The sequence below is a fragment of the Rhinopithecus roxellana genome, chromosome 7 (assembly GCF_007565055.1).
Source record: "Rhinopithecus roxellana isolate Shanxi Qingling chromosome 7, ASM756505v1, whole genome shotgun sequence".
Lineage (NCBI taxonomy): Eukaryota > Metazoa > Chordata > Mammalia > Primates > Cercopithecidae > Rhinopithecus > Rhinopithecus roxellana.
In genome coordinates, this window is record NC_044555.1 from 130,384,883 (window position 1) to 130,403,890 (window position 19,008).

General features: G+C 40.8%; 1 protein-coding gene across 1 annotated transcript in view; it reads right to left on the minus strand.

The window, feature by feature from the left end:
* Window positions 1–1,439: 1,439 nt before the first annotated feature.
* Window positions 1,440–19,008, minus strand: part of ZNF75D (zinc finger protein 75D) — a 45,144-nt gene continuing 27,575 nt past the window's right edge. The window contains 6 exon segments of the mRNA XM_010382933.2: window positions 1,440–3,511; window positions 6,648–6,774; window positions 7,111–7,202; window positions 7,910–8,102; window positions 9,351–9,880; window positions 11,440–11,573. Coding sequence (XP_010381235.1) covers window positions 2,802–3,511; window positions 6,648–6,774; window positions 7,111–7,202; window positions 7,910–8,102; window positions 9,351–9,761 — 1,533 coding nt within the window. The 5' untranslated portion in view covers window positions 9,762–9,880; window positions 11,440–11,573 and the 3' untranslated portion in view covers window positions 1,440–2,801.

A 19,008-nucleotide genomic window follows, 5' to 3' on the forward strand; every position in this document is an offset into this window, starting at 1 on the left:
TCCTCTTTTTCCGAGTTGGCAAGGGATGACATGAGTAGTCAGGATGCATGGGGAATGTGGCCCTAGGAGACTGTGTCAGAGGGCTGAAAAGGCAGACTGGGCGCTAATGAGTCAGCCAGAAGCCCTGATTTCTAGATCCTATTCCACAGCCTCAGGGATAAGAATGTGCTTTTTCCTGGGGCCCTTGTATTCAAATGATGGTGGAGTATCTGAACTTGAAATAACAAATCTCAATTCTGTTTCTGCTCAGACCCATCTAAAGGCAGTCACTTCCTGCCACTTGCCTTAAATAATTGATCTCTCAAATAGAGCCCATGTTCCCTGCTCTCAAACCCTGCTGATAATGATGCCGGTGTAGTTGAGGACCTGCATGATAAGCTTTGAAGGTAACAGGTATTATAACAGGGGTAAGCAGCTTTGGGAAAGTGGAGTGCTCTTTTGCTGACTTGTTCTGGGGGACTTTGCTGATTCTCGTGAGTATAACAGCTGGGTCCATTGATCTAGTACATCCTTGAATTTTTGAGTTTATAAAAATTCTTTATAAACTTCTTTATAAAAGCCACATTAATAAATTTATTTGAATGGTGGTATGATAGCAGCTATCCAGGATGCTAGCAAACATGAATTCACACAAAGAGAATGGAGTCCTCTGCAAGAAGTTGAATTTCCCCTTTTAGTTTCAAAGCACCATCTCAGATCCTTCTGGGTTGGGGGAGTGGTGAGGCAGTCATAGTCTCCAAGCCTTTAGGAATATAATGAGATCCTTTCCTCCCAGGTCACTTCCTCCTTTTGGCTTACCACTTTCACTCTTTATAGTGGCCATTATATGAGGTTACCCCTTTCCTCTCTCATTTCCACTTTATTGGCTTGAGGATGCACCTAATAGCATAAATACTGTCCACAAAAATTCCACCCCTAGCCATCACCTCCCCTCCATTTTCAGGAATCTCAAGTTGAGGGTTTGTAGAATATTTTGGTTTTGTTACTCATGAACAGTATACCCAGCTGAACTGGGACATCAGTGTATTGTTTCAGGCTGACTAGAGAGGAGCACCTCTAGAACAGAATGAATGTCACGCCAGAAGGCTACCATTCTGACCGTCATTAGTGGGCCTAAAAAAACCAGCTAGAAATGATGGAAAACTCATTAATGAAGAATGCTTAAAAGCTGGGCAAGTAGACAAAGTTTATTTTCTTTTCTAAATAACTAGCTGAAGGAAGAATGAAGAAAGTTCCAAATGTTTAGGAAACACCGACTGTGGCCAATCATTGTGTCAGGCATGCTCACATGTGTGCATTTAATCCTCACAGTAGCCCTAAGAAGTAGGAATTATAATCCTCATTTTATACATTTGGAAACAGGCTTAGAACGGTCTCCTGGTAGAAAAAATATCTGAAGACGTCCATTTCAAAAAAGCAAACATTGGCCATTTCTGAGCGATTTGGTGACAAAGTTTTCTTTATTGTCTAAATTTAACATAAAACATGTCATTTTCATTACAAAGTACAATTTTATGGAATACTAAATAAACATATATAAATAAGCCTTGGCCAACATTATAAACCAGGATCTGACATAGATATAAATCCATGACTTCCAACTTCCCTTGACGTCACATTATCTTCTCTTAAGAGATAGTCACTTTGGCTAACAGGGAAAAGAAGACCAGTAACATCAGGAAACAATTTTCATCTGGCCTGGTTCTGACTGGGGTCATCACTCTAAGCCATATGCCTTACTTTGCTCTGACACTTCAGGATGTTCCCTCCTGGTATCAGCTGTGCACCAAAGCTAAAAGTTCACAAGGTTCTCCTTGCCATTCTCAGTAAATCAGTTTTGCAAAATCTCCAGGCCTTCTTGCAGAGTATTCAGGCATATAGGGTTGTACTTGATCAGCCATAAAGATGGGGCTCCCTTTAGGTCCTGCAGCAGTATGGCACCAGTTTGAAAGCCTCCCTACAGTCCACATAATAATGAAAGACAGAAAAAGACCATTCACCACTTACCTGTGCTTTCTACAAAAAAAAAAAAAAAAAAAAAAAAAAAAACAGAGACCTGGATGAGGGCCGAGACTGCCTCCCTCATCATTTCATTGTATGTCTATGTTGAAACAGTCAGCAAGAGGAGAGATATCAAGTGCTTGCAAGGTCCCTAGGTCTGTTCTTACATTCAGACCTTTCCTTGCTACTTGTAATTCCTTGACAGAGACACTGTGGTAGTGGGTACTCAGGAGAGAAGCAACGAGAATGGGACAATTCTCTCAGGGCAAACATTGAATCCTCTCTTTCTGTTACAGAATAAAGTTTCCTGAGTCCTGGCCTTGATTGTTCATGTAGATAGAATGGTAACTATTGAAATTGTCCCTAGTTTAGTAATTCTCTCTGAGCTCCCTTAAGAGGGCCCAAGTACTCTTTCCATTTCTCTTGACAAAGAATAAAGAATGAGACTAAGAGCCTTGACCATCATATGTCTGTTGAGCACTTGACACTTGAAAAATGTAGATGACTGGGGGTGTGGAAGTTTTGAATAACCAGATATATACATATAGATAGATAGCTAAAGGTATTTCATCACTACATTTTCATTTTTTTTATTTATAAAATACTCCTTATGTATCACTCTTGTGCTAGGCACAGAAGATGCAATGCTGAATAAGACAATCAGCTTAGATTCCTTTTTGTGAAGTGTAACATGTACCCTTCCCAAATGTTCTATTAATGACAGATTCTTATCATTGGGTGCCTCATAATTTTGTATTCTTTCATCATTTCTAAAGTCAAGGTCTACATGGTAACTTTCCTCAGTTTGAAGACAGTAGACATGCTTCCCTTCTTCTGTGGAGTTTCTGGTGTCTAAGAAGGCTTGATCGCCTACTAAAGTTTCTCTTGCATATGCTACATGTATAAGGCTGCTCACCTGTGTGAGTTCTCTGGTGTTTAATAAGGTGGGAGTTCTGAATGAATCTTTTTCCACATTCATCACATTTAAAGGGCTTCTCTCCTGTGTGAATTCTTTGGTGTGTGTGTAGATTTGTGTTATGACTAAAGCTTTTCCCACACCATGAGCATCTATATGGTTTTATTCCTTGATGGGTCATGAAGTGCTTATTAAGATCTGAACTCCATCTAAACCTCTTGTCACATTGTTGACATTTATAGGGTTTCTCTCCAGTGTGAATTCTCTGGTGTTTAATAAGATCAGAGCTAACTCTGAAGCTTTTCCCACATTCCTGACATTTAAAAGGTTTCTCCCCTGTGGGGCCTTTCCCATGAAGATCCATAAGTTTTGGAAACTCTTGTTTACAAGTTGCAAGTTTCTTTCTTTTCTTCCTTGGAAAAGCTCGATGCCATTTCTGTACACTGTGTGTATCACCAGGATTTTCCCTGCCCATTGTTTTCTGGGCAATTTTCATTCTGGTCTTTTTTGATACTTTGCATCCTGATGTTTGTATTTCTGATGTAGAAACAGATATAGGATGATCATTTCCAGTGTCATTTTTTAGCTTTAACCCTGTCAGAATAAACAGAATAATTAGCCATCTGTGTCCCAGTGCAAGAAAGCTACATAAATGGAGAGAAAAGTCAATGATGATTGCTTTAAAAGAAATACAGGAACAAGTGATTTCTGGTCCAGTCTGGACAAAATGGCATAGACCCATTTCTCCTTGATCCTCCCTGATAGGCACAACAATAAACCCATTAAGTAATATGAGATAACTAAAAGAAAATTCTTAAAATGGTAAGAAAAAGACAAACTGGTTTGGGACCCCACAACAAGAAAAATAACTTAGCAGGGTGGCTTATAACCCCACACCCAACAGAAGAAGGCAATTACCAACAGAAGCCTGCCTGGTAGGCTTATTGTTTCCTGAATGTAAAAAGAAGTGCAAATAAAGCCTTGTTGATTGAACTCTGGATAAAACAGAATATGTGACTAATACCAATGTGCAGTTGGTCTTGGGCAAACATACATGATTATATAACTTTAGCACTGGAGCTGCTGGAAAGGTAAAAGCTAAATAGAGTTTCTGCTCTTCTTTACGTTTTCCATGAACTAATGACAACTTCAGAAGACTAGTAGGATTGTGTACTTTGTAGTTCAGATGGTTACATTTTTGAGCATTAACTTGCAGCATATTTCACTATATTTGTAATTTTCTATTTATTACAACTGGACAGCTCCAAACTCTTATTACTGTTTAGTATCTTGTAGCTAGGTAATAGTTCACTTTTTGCTTAATTTCTGCAAGCCAATAAAAGAAAATGTATTTAAGTATCGAGATGTTCAAAGGAAAGAGTAAAAAGTATTCATGGGGAAAAAGCTCTGTTTAACACATGTTTTATTGGATTGCATTATTAGCTGATTCCACTCACTTTATATTTGCAAAATAATTGACATTTCTAATATTTATTGAAATTGCTTAATTTGCACACCCTGTACTCTACACACAAAAATGTATCAAATATAAGAATGAAGTTAAAATTGTGACTGATTCACTGTAGCAGCGTGAATTGCCCAGCTTTTTGAAGATACAAGCTATAATATTTGTACTTCCCTATGTCTGTGCCATAAATGCTTGAAAACATTAAAGTTTTCTGGTTTTATTTTTTATATCAAAATAATCAGTGTAAACCTTGATTGGTCCCTGAGTTCACTGATATTTGAGGTAATGGGGACCCGCAGACATTCTGACTAGATTTAGTACCACGTGCCTTTGCCTACATCTCTTTGATATAGCAAAATATTTAATTGAGAAATCACTTTATGTTACCATGGTGGATTTCCACTGTGCTATAGACGTTTTCCTTTGGATTCCCATCAGTGGTGCTGCTCAGTGGCTTGCATATAGACTTGCTATGAAGAAATGCAGAGGCAGCCCATGCTGCCCTGTTTCAAAGTTGAACTCTTTAAGCCCTTGGGAGTGGGCTTCACCCGCTATTGCAGAGGCATTTTGCATTTGTCTGTGGCAAGAAATTCACCTTCTCAGGCCAGGCGCGGTGGCTCATGCCTGTAATCCCAGCACTTTGGGAGGCCAAGGCAGGCGATCACTTGAGGTCAGGAGTTCGAGACCAGCCAAGCCAACATGGTGAAACCATGTCTCTAATAAAAATACAAAAATTAGCCAGACGTGGTGGCACACACCTGTAGTCCCAGCTACTCAGGATGCTGAGGCAGGAAAATTGCTTGAGCCTAGGAGGTGGAGGTAGGAGTGAGCCAAGATTGCACCACTGCACTCCAGCCTGGGTGACAGAGTGAGACTCTGACACACACACACACACACACACACACACACACACACACACACACAGAAATTCACCTTCTCAAACCAGTAAAATACAGACTTAATTCATAAGGACTGGAGCTACACATTAATATGTATCACTTAGAGCAAGAGCTATGTTCTAGGAACCAAATCAAAATTTTCAGTCATGGAACAATATATCCCATGGCAGAAGACTTTACGTGTGATCTGCTCTATTTTCATGTGATAATTTAAACTTTGATTGCCCAGTAGTCCTTTAAGTTAACATTTCTGCTTACTGCTACTGGATTTTTGTTGCAAAAATATATTAATGACCCACATGAAACATACTAAGTGAATCATTATAAACAAAAGGGAAAAATGATTAAGAGAAAATTAAGTGACTGTGTTACACCACTTATCCCAAACCAGAGAATAAGCCATTTCAAGCAACATCTTTGAAGAGTCGTGTGGTGTGAATTGGTTTGTACATGTTTGTATGTATTTATTCACACATTCATATACACTCAAGATACAGTTGGCCTAATTATAAATGGGGGCATTGGTAAAACTTATGAAGTGTCCTCATCCTGAATTGTAATTTTCTCTTACCTGTAAAGTAAAATTTAGATCAATCCCATGTCTTTGTTAAATATATTTTTTACCAGTCCTAAATTTAGGGTTTATTTCTAACTAGATCAAAATAAATGTAAGTTGTGGAACTCATTTTGAATATGATGGATATGCTCTACATTTAAATTTCAAGAGGCAATAATACTATTGGAATTATGTGAATTCTAACTCATTTTAACAAGGCAACCTGACCTGCATAGGATCACTTGAATGTTATCTTTTTTAGGACTACACTAATATTCTTCTCACAAAAGGTCTATAAAATATTGTAGTTGGAAAAATAATTGTATCAAAATGTTTGGAAATTAGAAACTTTTCCTTAACTTTTATTGATATTGACTTGAATTATTATTTTCTAAACTAAGAGCCATATACCTACCTGTAAATCTTTCCACATATCATTTAAATTTTTGTTTGTATTGTTATTGTTGTTGATTTACAGATTAGTTATTAATTTGTTTGTAGAATAATGCCATTGATGTGCATGCTTTTATGTTTTTTAGAAAAGGGTGTGTTTGGATGAAAGTTAAAAAAAGTAAAATCTTCCACAGTCAAAACAAAATAATTCTATTTAGAATGCGGAAGTGTGACATGTATTTATAAAAAGCTCTCGAGGGGATCCTAATAATCCATTTATTTCCCACACATCATCAAGTTGAGAATCAATCAGCTGTTGGAACACTGAGACTCTCTCACAGGCGTGCATTTTCCATAAACAGAGGACATAACATATTACTTAACTTCTACACAAAGGGAAGGAAGAATCTTTACCTAGAGAGATGACAGTCTCATAGATATCCTGCATTACATCATTGTAGAGAGTCTTCTCAGGAGGATCCAATAATTGCCATTCTTCCTCAGAAAAATACACAGCCACATCTTCAAATGTCAACAAACTCTAAAGAAGAGAATGGGCTATAGTTTAGTACTTGCCACTTCAGAAGCTGTCCTACCACCCATTTCTGAATTACATGGTAGGCCAGGTGCTGAAGATGTTAACAGTACAAGATTTAGAGTAAAAAAGTGAGAAGGCAGAAAGGAAGGAGCAAAGAGGATCAGTAAATCACCTGGGAGGTGCCCAATTCCCACTGTGCCAAGCCTAGTTGCCTAGAGAATAACTGGGGCTAAAATGTCTCCAAGCACCTGCTGGACACTATGAGTCCTAGGCAGTAGGGACAAGCAGAGACAAGGCCACGGTCAAGTCACCTGAAAAAAGCCAGAAATAACAGCTCACCGGGGACTCAGGCAGGATGAGTTTAGATGCCATCTTTCAGTCTTTGGTTCTTTTCTGCTCAGAAAGGGCTAACATCTGTTGATCATGCACAGCTATGTGTAGAAAATAGCCAGGGAAAATTTCTCTTTCCTATTTACAAACATCCCGAGCTGATTTCTAAAATACAGAACATCAGGATGCCTTCAGTAAAGATGGGTCACATTGACAAGTGTGTGTGTGGTGCCAAGAAGTGGTCATCTCATTGTAAATAAGAACCAAATATCTACCACTCATACAACCAGTTCCCCAGTTCATGAATTCTTTAGATTTCACAAAAGAAATTAATCAAACGAAATCTATTCATTTTTCCTCTCATAACATAAGCTGGGCAAGAATTGAAGGTTTGAAAATGAAGGGCTCAGGTCCTCCGGTGTACAGTAGGTAATGTGGGAGACTTTTGTTTTTTATTATATTTTCCTAGTGCTCAATTTTCATCACATTCTGCCACTGATAGCCCACGTCTGACCCCAATTTTTCCTTCAACTTGTGAGGGGGAGGTGGCCCCACCTGTCCCTGTTCCATCTTCTCAAGTTTCAAAGGAGTAGAGTCTACAGTGTGAATAGCAGGGTTCTGTGGTTTGGATATTTCTGTCCCGCAGGCTGACCCCCACTTTCAACCACCATCGACCCACTATACTCCCACATGGGAGACATTATAGCTGCTAGCATGGCTGGCCACCTGGAAAATTCCCATGGCATTCTAGGTGAACTAATTACCATCACAGCTCCCAGGAGAAGACAATTATGATGAAGCTCCTCACCTCTTTCATATACAGGCTGGGTTTCTTTGTGAGTGTTCCAGCCCAGCTGTTCTTGTAGTACCCGGTATGTATTCCAATATTCTTTCTGGAACACACCCATTGGTTGGGGCTCTGCTGGCTTCCACTTGAAGCCTGGGGCCACTGCTGTTCCTCCCAAGAGCACTGCCTCCTTTCCCAGCTCATGGGCTGTGACCTAGAAATAATCCCCATCCTCATTAGCACAGAACTTACTTTTGGTTTTGGGGTGGTAGTGGAGGGAGGAACAAGAGCAGAGCCCAGATTTGGGGAGTGCATGACATTAGAGAAGTAATAAAAGGAATGAAGAGTGCCACTATGTTCTCATAAAGAACTATACTCAAAATCTGGGATAATTAGGATAAAATAGAAAAAGCTGTGACTACTGCAGATCCCCCCCATCCCTCAACCCAGTGGCCCCCACCCCGATGCACAGAGCCCTGGCTCCAGCCACTAGCAAAGTTGGGTGGGCAGCCTGTTCCCTTGCTGGGGAACTTTCACTGGTTTGCTTTCTTGACTTGGATCCTTGTTTTAGTGAATTTTTATCTTTTGGTTTTCTGTAAAAGAAAAGGAATTGAGTAAAAAAAGCTTTCCTGTTAGCCAGTTTCCAATCATCCAGGAAAGAATTTCACAGGGAACGAAGATGGATGGAAGAATAAATGGGGAGAAGAGTTGGGCTTCAATCTCTCTTCACATGATTTGGTAGTAATAAGACACCAAAAATATGCCCTGCCCTGGATTTTTCAAGGTAGGCTCCTGAAAAAAGGAAGTGTGCTGCCATCTGCCAAGGACAAACCTTGGTTTCCCACTCACCAGCAGGGCCAATGACAAGCCACTAAGTGAGGGCAATGGAGGCTCTTTCCTTCCAGCCAGAGATGTGTGTTCCTGCTACAGAAGATACTACCCCTCAGCATCCTGATTCCCTCCACTTCTCTCTTGACAATTGTCTTCTTTCCATATCCTTGTTTCCTTTTTATCTTTCCATTTTGTTCTCTTTCTTTGCAGTCTCCCCAGAGCCTCTTGATTCATACTTCTGTTTGCTAACCTCTCTCTCCTTTTGTCTCTGTAAGTGCTGCCTATCTTGTGGATCTTCTCCCCTTTCCCAACTCTTTCTTGCCCTTTATTTCTCTAAGAACTCAACTGTTTTCTCCTTGCCCGTGCCAGACTAGGCCCACCACCATCAATTCACCCTGGCCCCAGAGAAGACAAAATGCATTTATTTCCTCTAAGACCAGGAAAGGCTCTGCTAGGAATTTTGAAACCTGTGGACTGACTATTGCTGCATGTATGTCATTTTAGATCCTTGCTAGCTGTCCTAAATGAGCAACAGAAGAGCAACTTAATCTAGTTCTCTGATAACTCTTCCATTCTGATATATTCACTTTTATCCTACTTCATTGTACATGTAGGGAATCTTTCTTCTTACCTCATTCTTTGTTCCATCAGGCTCCCTCTGCAAGAATTCCACCAGGACCAGAGCCTGTTTGACATTCTGTGGATGATGCTTCTGTACCCAGTTCTGGGTTTCCTTGGGCAGAATGCTCAGGAACTGCTCTAACACCAGCATTTCCAAGATCTGCTCTTTTGAGTGGATCTCTGGCCTCAGCCACTGATGGCATAATTTCTGAAGTTGGCTGATAGTCTCAAGCGGTCCAGTTGCTTCATGATAACGGAAGCTCCAGAAGTGCCTGCAAGCGCTCTCAGGACCAAGACTCTCTATTTTTGCGCTGTATTTCTTACTCTGACTGGAGTTCTCTTTCACAGACCCACTAGTCTCCCACATAGCCCCCATCTGGGGGTTTGAGCATGAATCCGCCTTCAGCTCTCTCATCGTCATTTGCTCTAGGAACAGTTTTACTCTTGTGTGTGACACTGACACCCACCTGGTACCACCTTTGACAAATGAGGATGCATCAGGTTTGGTACCAAATCAATGAATTGTTCTTCCCAAGAGCACTGAGGGAGAGCAGAAGAAAAGTACATGTCAAGAAGAAAACCACATGACACATATTTACTTGCTATTTATTGTAAGAGGAAAATGAAGAGAGAAGTTCCTGTCTGGCTTCTCCTCTAAAATCAACTGTCAAGAATTGGAACATTCATGATGTTAGATTACTCAGAAGGTAAGTTTCTCTCCTTTTCTTTGTTTTTCAACTTTGAAACAAAGCATAGCTAAGAGAAGACAAATGCCAATCAATGTATTTCCTGTTTTTTTTTTTTTTTTTTTTTTAACAGTTGAGGAAAGATTGGTGGGTGAGAAAACTGGCACCAATTGGCCAAAAGGAGCTTTGAGATTATCCAATACTTAATCTGTAGGTTTCCTGTCCTATATTGGCAAATAGGGCCTATTTGAGTTTCTTGAAACTTTAACAGATCATCCCAATCATTTTTCTTTAGTCAGAGGAAAAATAGTTTCTATACCCCTTCATCTCACTTAGACTGAAGGCTTTACTAAATGGAACTCTTAATATTCCCTTTTATACTGTACCAATGCTGGTAGGAGAACTGAGACAGCAAGATCAGAGTAGAAGTAACTAGAGAAAAAGTAAGCAAATGTCCCCCCGCTAAGCGAGCAGATCATCAACATTTGATGTGGCAGGGTGTAGTACTTCTTTGAAAGACTTATAAAGGGCACTGCACAGGTTTGTATTTGTGTATTAAATCTTTTGTTTACTTTAACTGGAAAACTTTACAGATGGCCTTCCTTTACATATATACAAATGTCAGGTGGTTAAAAACAAAAACAAAAGAGAGATGGTGATGATTAAGGTTCTTCATAGACGGGAAGGGTCCTAGTAATGGTAACCTTTCTCCTGACTTAACATGTCCTCAGAACTGATTTTCCCTGAGGTGATGCAGCAGAAACAGCAACAAAATTCTTTCAAGGATGCCACAGGTATTCAAAATAATGGTTGGCTCCTTGCTGACCATTCAGGCTCAGGAGGTACAGGAACACTTCGTGTGTGTGTGGGTGTGTGTGTGTGTGTGTGTGTGTGTGTGTATGTATGTATATTTGTCAGCAGAAGCCATTGTCTTTAATGTTGAAATGACCCTTTCTTTAGTGTTATGTTCATAAGCCATCAAAAATCAGGAAGTTTCGCTGGGTGTGGTGGTAGACATTACTGCCCCAAATCCCCATCTCTGATTCACTACGACTTCTAGATCAACCACAGGGGTGCCCACAAGAACTCTGAACGTGGGCAGCCTTTGAGTGTGATTCACTAGCATCCCTGGGTTATATTTGTACATCTGGTAGAAAGAAGTTGCTTCCGTAGGTAAGAAGTGGCTGTAGGAGCCTGCGGTCAGGCGGCCTCGCTGTGGACAAGTCCCACCAGCTCTCCAGCCGATCTGCCGCCTGTCAGTGGCGCCACTGCCTACTGAAAAATACTGTATCACGTACCCCACCCCCATTCCTCGCTACACAGCAGCCCCAAAGGCTGCAACTGGCAGGAGTGGCCGGTATTTCTCAGGACATCGCCAGTCGAATCTAAAGAGAAAATCAGCTTCTCGGTTACCTTCAGTCAGCTCTGGCTTCCCCGGAGGCCACTTTCCTCTTCCTCCGCTCGACTGCGCCTCTGTGGCCACGCCTCCCTGCTCTGGGTAGGAAAGCTCTCCGCTGCTGCGCGAATGTCAGGAAAGCGCGGGATGCCTGGCGAGTGAAACTCCAAGATTTGGGGAGTCTTGGAATATCAGTTCCCTCATTCGATCCCTCCACCTCCCGAACACCTGACCCCGACTCACTCTTCCAGGGTCGAGGTCTGTGGACCTGAACCGGAATCAACCAGAAAATGAAAGATGCATTTCCGGTGGCTTTGTGACAGCTACGCCCAGCCATCCCCCTCCCTCTACCTGCGAAGTCTCAGCCTAGCCAAGTTAGGAACTGTCCCGGGGGTGCTTTCCATCCCAGAAGAACCAACCTCCTGCTCCAGTTAGGTCCTGGGTGCAAGAAAGAGTTAATGCTACCGGGTCTCTAGCCCTGCTAGAAGCCTAGAGAAGCCCCTCAAATGGCTCTTCCCTGGGAGCCATGTAGCTTAGAGACTCCTGGTGCCAAGGTCTCCTATCCCTGATTTGCCAGGTATTGTGCATCCAGATTGTTCCTGCTGGCTTCACAGAGGCTGGCAGCCCATTCTACTAGGAGCCTCACCCAGTAAAGGTTGCCACAGCAAAGGTCTAGGGGCCACAGAAGAGTGGCTCACAAAGTCAGAACCACTTCAGCACTCTTGTGGGCAGAGCTGTGTACTGGGCCTTCCTGAGTCTCAGCCAGAGAGAGCTCCAGCTGTAGTCACTAGACTTATCAAAAGCCTCTTTGAATAAAAGACAGTTTGGTCCTGGTCAAGCCTCTCGTTAGATCAGAAACAACAGCCCCCTATATTTTCAAAACCATATTCTAGTTATCAGACACATGTTCCCCAACGGTTATCTTGTTTTACTCTTGTTAGGTAGATTTTAACCTTTTGAGATAGGTCCCATTTATACTTCTCTTTGACATATAAATAATTTGAAACGGTATGACATGACTTCACCTACTACTTCATGTTCAGGGTCACATAGATTACCGGTGGCAGATTTTAGCCAGGACTTTAGGTATCCTGTTGTCATATCCTGTCATTTTTTCTACTACATTATGCTTTCCCTGGAGGACAGAAATCTTGCTTCCATCTTTATCTCCTGCAGTGCTTAGCATAGTTCTCTGGGTAAGGTATTTCATATTTACAGAATCATCTTTCTAAAAAGCTGAATATCTTGGGTTGTCAGTATTCTCCAAGTTTTCACTATTTACCAAGTGTCGAGCCATTTGGACAAAAATTGCCAATGTGAATCTAACAGGAGAAACTGGGTGTAGCTTAGTTTTACAATGGGGATGAAACTGACATATTTTGGAAGCCAGTGTGAAAACCAACTCAGACAAGCCAAAGAGATGTCTGCATGTCCAGGAGGAAAATAAAAAGCACCTGTCTGACTTTTTATATATAAATGCAGATGACACTAAGTTAAAGTCAATCATCATTCAAAATCGAAGCTCCCCAAAGGTATGTAAAAGGACACAGTGCATTATCTATGATATATAAACTTAGTAAAAATGTTTGGTTCACCAGAGCATTGTCTTCAGAATGGTTCTTTCAAAACTATATTCCGCAAGTCAGGCATTTTCAACATAATATTTCATAACTCAATGAAGAGGAAGTCAGGGCACTGTGACTTCTGTATAATTCCCAGACTTACATTTCAATGAATCACTAACCAGTGAGGATGGTCAGATAAAAGTCATTTTCTTTCCCCTAAACACTTCAACCTTGATTCACCCAATAAATCAAGGTGTGATCTTGAGCTGCAAACAACTTTATAGGTGGAAGCAACTTAAAGAGAATACTGTAATTTTGAATAAGGTCATGATGAGCAAGATAAAGAAGGAAAAAGAGTTTCCGAAGTTAAACCTACAACCCAAGAACGCGTGATTTTTAAGTGAGCAAAGTTGAGATGGAGTAAAACAAACAACTATAGCAAATACCTAAGATGTCTTTATAGAAAGGAATCTGAAAATGATGAAGGTTTAACCAGTAAACATTTTTCGTAGTCTGGAAACTGGAAGACTGATATCAGGGTGCCAGCATGGTTGTTGGATTTACGGTAAGGGTCTTCTTCCTAGTCATGTCTTCACAAGGCCTTTTCATGGTGTATATATGCAAAGAGACAGACTGAGATCCGATGTCTTTTCTTATTTTTTCCATAAGGACATTAATCCCATCATGGAGGCTCCATACTAATGACCCCATCTAAACCTGATTACCTGCCAAAGGCCCCACCTCCAAATACCATCACATTGGGGATTACAGATTCCACCTAGGAGTTTTGGGTGTACACATTCAGCCAATAGCAGCATAGAGGAGGAAAAATATAGATCAATTTTTGAGAAATATGGAAAACTGGAAACCAACTTAGAAGAAGATAGGATACAAATGAGAATGAAGAAAAGGGTTACCTTCCCCCACCCTCAAATTTGTGATTACAAAGGAAGTCGTTCAAAAAAAGAGGAGAGACTGATGAAGAACAACAACAGATGGCTAAATTTAAATGATGTGTTGTGAGACAGAGGTTGGACAACCTCACTGATTTTTTTTTGATTCTACAACTGAATTTTAAAGGTTTCATTTCATGCTGAAGGAGATGCAACAAGTAATAAAGAACAGTTTCAGAGTAGATTCAATTCTAAAATTGGTAGCTTTCAAAATCAAGGCTTCACAATAGTGAGTTGTTAAACATGACTTTGATTTCTGGTTCTAGAAATTAGAATTTTTTAAACTGCTAAATTATGATATAATTCACGAATTACATCATTTAAAGTATTCTAAATAACAGTGTTTTTTAAATATACTCAAAGAGTTGAGTAACCAACATGGCAATCAATTATAGAATATTTACCTCACCCCCCCAAAAATATTGAACCATGCAGCTTTAACTTCTCATTTCCTGTCATCCCCCACCTCCCAATCAGCACCAACCCTAGGCAACCACTGATCTACATTTTTTCTCTATACATTTCCCTATCCTGGATATTTCATATAAATGGAATCATATTATATGTGATCTTTTGTGTCTCCATTCTTTCCTTAAGCATAATGGTTTCAAGCTTCATCCACATTGTAGCATATGTCATTACTTCATTCTTTTTTACTGCTGAATAATATGCCATTGTGTGGATATATGACATTTTGTTTATCCATTCATTGGTTAATTGGTATTTGAATTTTTTCAATTTTTGACTATTATGTATAATGCTGCTATGAACATTTGTGTACAAATTTTGTGTGGACATATATTTTTATTTATTTTACATATATTTGTAGTGGTGTAATTGCTAGACCATATGTCAACTTAATGTTTAAACATTTGAGGAGCTGCCAGACTATTTTCCAAAGGGACCACACCATTTTACATTCCCCCCAGTACTGTGTGAGGGTTCTAATTTCTCTACATTCTTGCTAACACTTGTTATTATATGCCTTTTTAAATTATATCCATCTTAGTGAGTGTATCGTGACATCTCATTGTGCTTTGATTTGCATTTCCCTTATTATTAATGATATTGAGCATATTTTCTTGTGCTTATTGGCCATTTGTATATTTTCTTTGGAGAAACTTTTTTCAGATCCTTTGCTCATTTTTAATTGTTATTTGTCTTTTATTATTGAGTTGTAATCATTGTTTATATATTCTAGACACAAGCCAGACATATAATTTGCACATTTTTCTTCCATTCTGTGGGTTAACTTTCAACATTCTTGATGGTGTCCTTTGCTGCACAAAATATTTTAATTTTGTAATGTCCAGTTGATCTATTTTTTCTTTGGTTTCTTATGTCACATCTGAAAGAACAGCCACCTAATCCAAGGGCACAAACATTTACACCTGTGTTTTCTTTTAGACATTTTATAGTGTTAGCCCCTAATTTATTTAGATCTTTCATCCATTTTGAGTTAATTTTTGTGTATGATGTAAGACAGAGGTACAACTTCTTTCTTTTGCATATGGATATTCACTTGACCTAGCATAATTTGTTGAAAGACTATTTTTTCCCTATTAAATTGTTTTGGCACCCTTGGTGAAAATCAGTAAACTCAAGGTGTATGGCTTTGTTTCTGAACTCTCAATTCTATTCTATTGTTCTAAATGTCTAGCCTTATGCAAATACCACACTGTCTGGATTATTGTTGCTTTGTAGTAAGTTTTGAAATTACAAAATATGAATCTTACATCTTTGTTCTTCTTTTTCAAGATTGCTTTAGACTCTGGGTCCCTTGAATTTACATATGAATTTTAGGATAAATAGGTCAGTTTCTGCAAATAAGTCATCTGAGAATACCATATTAATGTGGTATTCAGTGTTCAATCTTCTTTATGCAGCAGAATATCACAGCTGAACAAAAAATGATCAAAAGTTGGCTCTTTCTCATACAAAGAAGCAGAAGAAGGAAATAAACTGAATGTTATAAGGCTTCCCCTTGCCCCTGCACTTTTTTCCAGGCATAAAGTGATGGGACAAAGCAGGAAGCATTCATACTTGGAAATCGACAGCTCAGGGCCAAATGGACCCTATGCAAAAGGGGAAAGTCAGAAGTGGACCTTCATTGTGTCAACTTAAAAATCACACAATTTGGCCAGGCATGGTGGCTCACGCCTGTAATCCTAGCACTTTGGGAGGCCTAAGGCTGGCGGATCATGAGGTCAGGAGCTCGAGACCATCCTGGCTAACATGGTGAAACCTCATCTCTACTAAAAATACACAAAATTAGCTGGGTGTGGTGGCACGTGCCTGTAGTCCCAGCTACTCGGGAGGTTGAGGCAGGAGAATCACTTGAATCCAGGAGGCAGAGGTTGCAGTGAGCCAAGATTGCAGCACTGCACTCCAGCCTGGGTGACAGAGTAAGACTCCATCTCATAAAAACACACACACACACGCACACACACACACACACACACACACAATTTATCCATTTAGAAAGGAGGACTTTATTTCTTAAGTAGGGGATGACAACCTGCAGGAGAGAAGTGCAGCCTCTGACTGAAAACAAAAAGCAAACACTTGGAGGGAGGGAAGGATGAGGCAGGGCTTTATGCTGAACCATATGCATGCTTGGTTGGCCAAGCATAAATATCCAACAAGTGTATTAGTCTGTTTTCACACTGCAATAAAGAAATACCTGAGACTGGGTAATTTATAAAGGAAAGAGGTTTAATTAACTCACAGTTCCACATGGCTGGGGAGGCCTCAGGAAACTTACCATCATGACAGAATGTGAAGGGGAAGCAGGCACCTTATTCACAAGGTGGCAAGAGAGAAGTGAGAATGCAGGAAAAACTGCCATTTATAAAACTGTCAGATAAGAACTCACTCACTATCATGAGAACAGTGTGGGGGAAACCATCCCCATGATCCAATCACTTCCCTCCCTCAACATATGGGGATTACAGGTCCCTCCCTCGACATGTGGGGAATACAATTCAGGATGAGATTTGGGTGGGAACACAGAGCCAAACCATATCATTCCACTCCTGGCCCCTCCCAAATCTCATGTCCTCACATTTCAAAACACAATCATGCCTTCCCAATAGTCCTCCAAAGTCTTCATTCATTCCAGCGTTAACTCAAAAGTCCAAATCCAAAGTCTCATCTGAGACAAGACAAAATCAAAAGAAAATGCATTACTTCCAAGATACCATGGGGATATAGGCACTGGATAAATGCTTCCATTCCCAATGGGAGAAATTGGCCAAAACAAAGGGTCTACAGGCCCCATGCAAGACCCAAACACAGTGGAGTAGTCATTAAATCTCAAAGCTCTGAAATAATCTCCTTTAACTCCGTGTCTCATATCCAGGGCATGCTAATGAAAGGGGTAGTCTCCCATGGCCTTGGGCAGCCCCTTCACAGGCTGGTCTTGAGTACCTGCAGCTTTTCCAGGCACACGGTACAAGCTGTTGGTGGATCTACCATTCTGGAATCTGGAGGATGGTGGCCCTCTTCTCATAGCTCCACTAGGCAGTACCCCAGTGGGGACTCTGTGTGGGGGCTCCAACCCCACATTTCCCTTCTGCACTGCCCTAGCAGAGGTTCTCCATGATGGCTCTGATCCTGAATTAGACTTCTGCCTGGATATCCAGGTATTTCCATACATCCTCTGAAATTTAGGTGGAGGTTCCCAAACCTCAGTTCTTGACTTCTGTACACCCACAGGTCCAACACCACGTGGAAGCTGCCAAGGCTTGGGGCTTGTACCCTCTGAAGCAATGGCTCAAGCTGTAACTTGGCCCCTTTTACCCCTGGCTGGAGTGGCTGGGAGCTATGAATATTCATGAAGGGGGGATATGTGCATGTGGGATAAGCAAACACATATATTACACGCATCTCATGTTCACTTTGGGGCAGAGACTTAACATTTAAATACATTATATTTAGGCCCTATACATCAAAGGTGAAGCAAGGATATGAAGGCATTCAGTGTGCAGCCTTAATCTGGCCAGAATCAGTTCATGTTCAGTGGTCTCTTATCAGGAGAGAGTTATTGAAATCCGACTCTTGTCCAATAAAAGCTGTAGTTATGGCTTGTGGAACAGGTGAGTGGAGGTCAGTAGGCCAGCAAGTGAGTGAACTGCAATTGTTTCAATATTGCTTATCTCTAGGGCAGTGCTTGTTTAGCTGCTAGAGAGAAAGAAAAGTTTTGTGGCAATGAGAACATACTTTATTCTTTAGGTGTAGCAGAGCGGGAATTAACCCTTGACTGGCATGGCCTTAGGCTTTGTTTATAATTTGGTATCTTATTGCCACAAAGAGTGCATTTAATTAGTCTTGTGATCTCTATTTGAACAGTAACAGTGGTCAGTTGTGATCTAAATCACAAAAGGAAGGGAGTATAATGTGGTAGTGTGTGCAAAGTTTTGCATAGGTCAGGGATGGGCTAGCCAACTGTCAAGCTGGAGCAGATTAATGGTCCCCAGATGCCCACCAGCAACGGTCAGATGCCTAGACTCAGGGATACACAAGTATAGAAGTTTCCCAGGAATATACTTAAGTATAGCCTCTTTCTAAGCTCCTACAGCCCGCATTGCTGTAAACAGGGACTATGCCTGGTCTAATTCAACTCTTTTAAAGCTAATGGAGAAGACAAGCAGTTGGGCTCCTTAAACAGAGCAGGAGGCCCCAGTCACCTAACATAATGCTCAAAGAGAGCAGCCGGAAGTTGTAGCTTCTTGGCATTTCATCAATAATCACTGATTTGTAAGACTGGAGATAGAAGAAAAACAAAAAGCAACACCAGTGGAGCTGGGCATTGCAAGCCCCATCTGAACTGCGACAAAAAGGACTCATTACTAGACTCCCAACACAAGCTTGAGAAGGCCAACTGTGGCTGCCAGTGGCTATGTTAGTGCTGAAATGGAGTCACCATCCAGAATAGCATTTCCAAGAACCCCTGGGGATAGGGGCACCCACTATGGGGACAGTGTACTGAGCGTGGACCTGGATGAGCATAGGTGGGTGGGAGCAAGCTAACCAGCAACTCATCCCATTCCATAGAGAATATAATGAT